The following is a 6,536-nucleotide window of genomic DNA, read 5'->3' as shown; positions in this document are numbered from 1 at the left end:
CATATCCATTTGAGTTTGCCTGACTAAGATTTACAAGATGACCATAGCTTGCTTCATACTAACAATCTCCGTGGGATCGACCCTTACTCGCGTAAGGTTTATTACTTGGACGACCCAGTGCACTTGCTGGTTAGTTGTGCGAAGTTGTGTAATGCCATGGTATTGAGCCACCAAGTTTTTGGGGTTCATGTCCGGGGATTATGAGAGTTGTGAAAAGTATTGTTCACAATTTTGCGCACCAGTAACACATATCTGCAAGCTGTCAAGAAATTAATCCAAATGAAATAGCAACAAGAAAGCCAAGCATGGACAAGAATGGTTAGATAATTGCAAGTAATTAACCTCCAATTCTTAAAATCTCCTATATAGTTAAGTTTTAAATGACAGGATTGAACTTCATATATGTAATTGAAAATGTGATCATAGTAGTTTAAAGCAATGCAAGACAACAATACAAGAAAAAACAATACCTGAATACTCTGAGTTGTGATGTTCTGATGGATCAGAAAGAATTATGAAAGTGATAGGTAGTGGTTATTGTGCTGATCAATTATGAAAGTTAGTATTATACTATTATCACTACAAGAAACATCATTAAAATCGACGGCCAAATTGACGGCTTAGTAATTTCGACTAATTTTCAACTATATAAAGAAGATGGAGTATTATTTTATTAAAAACAACTTAATATTAATTTTAGGCATAATATCATCAACGAAAGAAGATGGAGTATTATTATTTTCAACACACATATATATCAATTTTATAAAAACTCGTCAATGGAACGCCAGCTAGAAAATACTATAACCAACATGGAACAATATCGGGTAAATTAGGATTATATAGTAGTGCTTCCATTAGCATTAAACGTTGGACTTTTAGATTAGTGTGATTATTATTTCAAGTCTTAGTTGTTGAACTTTTATTAAGGATAATAAATGTGCAGAGCATACTTGTTCACTTTATCTTTCAAAATGTCCAAACCATGGCCTGGTTCTTTCAAAATGCTAAGCTAAACATGCTTTAAATAGTACAATACAATCTTGAGCAATACTTTTTAGATATCATAAGGGAAGAATGAAAGGGGGAAAATCCATTGCCATATTTCAATCACGAATGAAGAGAAAAAGGTGTGGCATTTAATGAACCAAGTATATTTAATGAAACAAAAAAAAAAGTATAAGCCAAAATTCTGCACAAATATATTTAATGAACCAAATAATTTACAGAAAGATGTATCCCAAATTCGTGCAGTCCTGTCCTCTGAACCAGTTATGATCTGAACATTGGTATTAAAAAAAAGGAGTTAGAACACTTAAGAGTACATAGAGTGGGGTGAGAATTCTGAATAAATGGCAGCAGCAGGGATGTTTAGCAATCAGATTTTAAAATACTAGCCCATATATTCCCTAATGTCTCAAGTCTAAAAGTGCATGCACTCAATCCTAAAAGCTCCAAAAGTCCATAGCTCATTCAATTTTTGTTCAATAAACAATAGAATGATAGGACAATAACCAAATTATTAGACTCCATGTTATCGATCTGCTCTATATTTTAGACTACTAGTAATATCAGTAGGAGCACTCCTTTTCCTCTTACATCCACTATTTAGATCTTTAATTGCCTGCAAAAAGGTGTGTAGCACTTTATATTCCATAAATATGGCCACAAAAAATTAGGGCATAAATACAAAGTTATTTTTTTCTTTTTCGATAAAGAAATATTATTACAGCAAAATAGATAAAATGATCATCAACTAGTGAAACTAACAGAAGTCATAGGGTTAAGACTCAAGACCTGATTGGATGAATTGCGAGCAACTATGCAGTGCAAGTAGTCCAAGTGCCCCTTAAATACCATTTTTACTTTACCAGTTTCCTACAGTATTAAGACTTGTTAGCCAAGGAGAACAACAGATACAACAAATAAATCAATTTATACCAAGAAACCTCGTAAAAAATTATATTCACCCCTCACAAATACATACCACATCCCAACAATATGCACAAGAATCACCAGAAGCAGAGAAAACAGATCCCCCCTGTAATTGAACAAGGAAGCATGAACACACTCAATCAATGAAACAAACTGTTATGAAAAATGATATTCTTTAAACTAAAAGAGAAAAAGAAAAGGAAATATAAAAACCTGAGAATTAACAGAAATAGCATTTTTCTCAGGGATAGCTGAAAGTGCACCCCAAGGACCTCTGAAAGACAACAATAACAGTGTGATGTTAATAAGGGACCAGGACTCCAGGAGGAAGGGGAGTAACTGATTGGAAGCAGATCCAACTAACAAGGAATATGCATTTTGCAAAAGTTAAAGCTCACTTGTGTTGAGGATTTGCCAGGTACGGAGGTGGTAGAGTTATTCAAAGAGGAAGGGCCACTGCCCACTCCTCTGCCTTGGTTGCCATATAACGCTACTTTTTTTAAATTTATTCTTATGTAAAAGAATTTTAAAATTTTGCTACATTTTTTCCCAACAGAAAAACTTCATTTTGAGAATGAAACAAGAGCAACAGTAAGTTAAATACTCATTCTCATATAGATGACAATAACCGAATAGTGTACAGTATATAAAGAGAAAGAGAAGAAACCTGTCATCTACAAATATACAATTTGCTGGATCAACTTTAAGATGTTCAAAAGCTTCCATAAAGAACTCAGTATCAGGCTTCCTCTTTCCTGAAACACATTATAAAATCAAAACAAGTTGTGAATTTATGCTTCATCCCATATTATCAAATCAAAACAAGTTGTGCTATACCATATGTACACGAACAAAATGTCCAAGATAAATATTTTGATAGTTCTAACTTGTCTTCAATCAGTTGGTACCTACAATACAAGACATTCTGAAGAAGACTGTGGGGAGCCAAAAAACTAAAATCATAATAAGAACAACTGTCTTACCATATGGGCTAATTTGTAAAAGCATGCATCTCATAGTTGTTTTGCTTTAAGGAAAGAAGCAAATGTTCAATTCCTTCAATGTATGAATATCCACTTGTCATGCAAGTTTTAAGGCCTGTGATGGAAACACACATGAAACTAAAATATCGACAATCTGAAATTGATCTGAAATGACTTTATCTGGAAGAAATGTAGACAATCTGGAGTTGATCTAAAATGACTTGATCTATGAACAAAATTATCGACATCAGCATTTTGCGGTTCTTAAAAGTCAGATTTTCAATGTATTATATTAAACTAAAATAGTATCATGTAATGACTAATACTAAGATATCAGCTCTAGCAACAAAATGTTAGACCAACCTTCTAATTCAACATCCCTTCCGTCCTTAAAAACTTTTAAATTATGACCTCCCCATAGTATAACTACAAACAGAATGATTCTTTTTATCTCACGGTGAGCAAAAGAATGCTTCAGTTACAATGACGAAATATATAATATAAACTCACTTTGTCTCTATCCAGCTTTAATATTTTAAGCTCCTCCTGAAAGGACTTGTTCAATTTTTGTTCCTTTGACATTTAAGTGTAGAATCAAATAAGAAAGAAGGGTTAAAAAGCATGGTTTCTTATCAAGAATTACCTCTCGGAGAGCTTCAAGTTTCCATGAACAATAGCCGGAACTTTCTGCAGAAGGTTTACTTCTGCAAAGACATCAAACAGCGCATGTAAGTAGCCAGAGCAGACATCACCAACTATTGCAGATCTCAATATCTCAATATCTCAACAAATTTGTAGAAACTTATCAATAATTTTAAGTTAATTAAGAACAGATCTCGATATCTCAACAAATTAAAAAATGAATGAAGTTAATTAGTATTATTTTTATTTTTCTGTGAAATTAGCAGCAGCAACAGGGAAGGGACAGGGCTAGGGCTAGGGCTAGGGATAATGAAATCAGAATAGAATCACAATGGAAGGGGTTAGGGATATGGACGAGAAGGAGGCGGAGGCCTACTTGAACTAACGGCGACGAGAAGAGATGATGACAAACCTCCGGCGAGGAGAGAAGAAGCAGCGACGAGAGTGGCGCGGAAGGAGCTCGTAAGACAAGAGCACGGCGGAGAGAGGTCGTACGACGATGGCAACGAAGGGAGCAAACGCGATGAGGGCGACGGAGGGAGCTCGTGCGACGCGAGTCGCGGCGGCGGTGACAGCGGAGGACGTCACATCTTCAATGGAGAGAGAAGGCAGGGAGCAAGGAAAATGTGAAAAAGTGAAATGAACCTGGAGTTTCGGGAACCTGGGAGTTGGAGGGATGAGCCTTCTACGGCGTTCGAAAACTAGGTGTGAATGGCGAGTGAATGGAGTTAATCTTCAACTAGGGTTTTCAATATTTCCGACGGATTTCATTTAAATTACAGACGGATTTTCCATCTGTAATAATTAAATAAAACGTGCGTTTTGTCTACTTAATTACAGATGGAAAATCCGTCTGTAACCATTCCACGAAAAAAAAATTAATTTTTCCGACGGAATTATAGACGGATTCTCTTTTCCGTCTGTAATTTATGTTAATCTATTTTTTTTTTGTTTTCTAACAAAAAAATCCCTCTAAAATTCTGTCTGTATTTCAGTGGGATAAAATCCATCAGAAATATCCGTCTGTAATAGCTAATTTTCTAGTAGTGAATAGAGTGCTTTTGGTGCTCCATCCTTAGTGCTTTTGGTGCTCTTATCCTTAGTTGCTCTCAATAGTTGTGTGGAGGAAAATGTATCCCTTGAGGTATCTCAGGAATTTCTTGATGAGAGAATTCCTCATGCTCTTGTTGAGGTCCTTGAGTGGGCTCTCTTGTTTGCTCCATCATTTTTCTAGTGATGGGCTTTTGAGATGAATCTCTCCATCTCCCATGACTCAGAGTTGGAAGCAATTTCCTTCCCTTTCCTCTTTCTAGAGGTTTTTTCGGCCTTAGGTGCCATAAATGGTTATGGAAAAACAAAAAACAATGCTTTTACCACACCAAACTTAAAAGGTTTACTCGTCTTCGAGCAAAAGAAGAAAGAAAGAAGGGGGAAAAGAGAAAAATGGAGGAGATGGAGGGAGATAGAGGTTCGGCCAAGGGGGTAGGAGAGTATTTGTGATGTGTAAAAATGAAGAAGTGAAGAGGGGTATTTATAGGGAAAAAGGGAAAGAGAGAGGGAGAGTGGCTGAATGGAATTGGGTGGGTTTGGGAGGGAAAAGTGTTTGAATTTGAAAGTGAGGTAAGTGGGGTTTTTGGGGAAGAGATATGGAGGTGATTGGTGAAGAGAATATAGGGAAGAGGATAGGATGTGATTGGTGAGTGGTGTTTTGGGTGGAGTGTTATAGAGATGTGTGAGGGAGAGAGAGAGAGAGGTGGGGTAGGTAGGGATCCTGTGGGGTCCACAGATCCTGAGGGGTTAAGGACTTCTCGTCCCTGCTCCATTTAGGCGTGCAAACGCCCTTAATGTGCAATCCTGGTGTTTAACGCCAGACTGCTGCTTGTTTCTTGCATTAAATACTAGTCTGGTGCTCTGTTCTGGCATTAAACGCCAGTCTGGTGCCCATTTCTGGCATTAAACGCCCAGAATGGTGCCAGACTGGGCGTTTAACACCCATTCTGCTACTCTTACTGGCGTTTAAACGCCAGTAAGCTTATCCTCCAGGGTGTGCTGTTTTTAATGCTGTTTTTGAATTTGTGATGAGCGGATAATTTGTACGCTTTTTGGCATTGTTTTTAGTATGTGCAGCTTGTTGATGAGTGGATAATTTGTACGCTTTTGGCATTGTTTTTAGTATGTTTTTAGTATGTTTTAGTTGGTTTTTATTATATTTTTATTAGTTTTTAGTCAAAATTCACTTTTCTGGACTTTACTATGAGGTTGTGTGTTTTTCTGTGATTTTAGGTATTTTCTGGCTGAAATTGAGGGACCTGAGCAAAAATCTGATTCAGAGACCAAAAAGGACTGCAGATGCTGTTGGATTCTGACCTCCCTGCACTCAAAGCGGATTTTCTGGAGCTACAGAAGCCCAATTGGCGCGCTCTCAATGGCGTTGGAAAGTAGATATCCTGGGCTTTCCAGCAATATATGATAGTCCATACTTTGCCCAAGATTTGATGGCCCAAACCATCGTTCAAAGTCACCCTCAGAAATTACAGCGTTAAACGCCGGAACTGGCACCATAATGGGAGTTAAACGCCCAAACTGGCACAAAAGCTGGCGTTTAACTCCAAGAAGAGTCTCTACACGAAAATGCTTCAATGTTCAGCCCAAGCACACACCAAGTGGACCCGGAAGTGGATTTTTATGTCATTTACTCATATCTGTACACCCTAGGCTACTAGTTCTCTATATATAGGACCCTTTACTATTGTATTTTCATCTTTGGATTATTTTAGATCCTTTGATCATCTTTGGACATCTACTTCTTAGACCACGTTTGGGGGCTGGCCATTCGGCCATGCCTAGACCTTGTTCTTATGTATTTTCAACGGTGGAGTTTCTACACACCATAGATTAAGGTGTGGAGCTCTGCTGTACCTCGAGTATTAATGCAATTACTATTGTTCTTCTATTCAATTCCGCTTGTTCTTGTTC

The 6,536-nt window shown here is 37.3% G+C and overlaps 1 protein-coding gene and 1 long non-coding RNA gene across 2 annotated transcripts; both read right to left on the bottom strand.

Moving 5' to 3' along the window:
• Positions 1-1,048: 1,048 nt before the first annotated feature.
• On the bottom strand, positions 1,049-2,518 carry LOC107465160 (uncharacterized). The gene is made up of 3 exons (XR_008002836.1): positions 1,988-2,518; positions 1,798-1,878; positions 1,049-1,279 (listed from the first exon to the last, which is right to left on the bottom strand). It is a non-coding gene; the product is annotated as an uncharacterized LOC107465160 (long non-coding RNA).
• Positions 2,519-2,531: 13 nt separating this feature from the next.
• LOC107465158 (flavin mononucleotide hydrolase 1, chloroplatic-like) lies at positions 2,532-3,076 on the bottom strand. Its single transcript, XM_052254234.1, is given in 3 exon segments — positions 2,532-2,544; positions 2,603-2,690; positions 2,773-3,076. Coding segments are annotated over 3 exon segments (381 nt in total). The 5' UTR covers positions 3,053-3,076.
• Positions 3,077-6,536: the final 3,460 nt, after the last annotated feature.

This window comes from Arachis duranensis, chromosome 9 (genome assembly GCF_000817695.3).
Source record: "Arachis duranensis cultivar V14167 chromosome 9, aradu.V14167.gnm2.J7QH, whole genome shotgun sequence".
Lineage (NCBI taxonomy): Eukaryota > Viridiplantae > Streptophyta > Magnoliopsida > Fabales > Fabaceae > Arachis > Arachis duranensis.
Note: the sequence above shows the minus strand (reverse complement) of the source record. Positions and strands in the feature narration are given on the sequence as shown.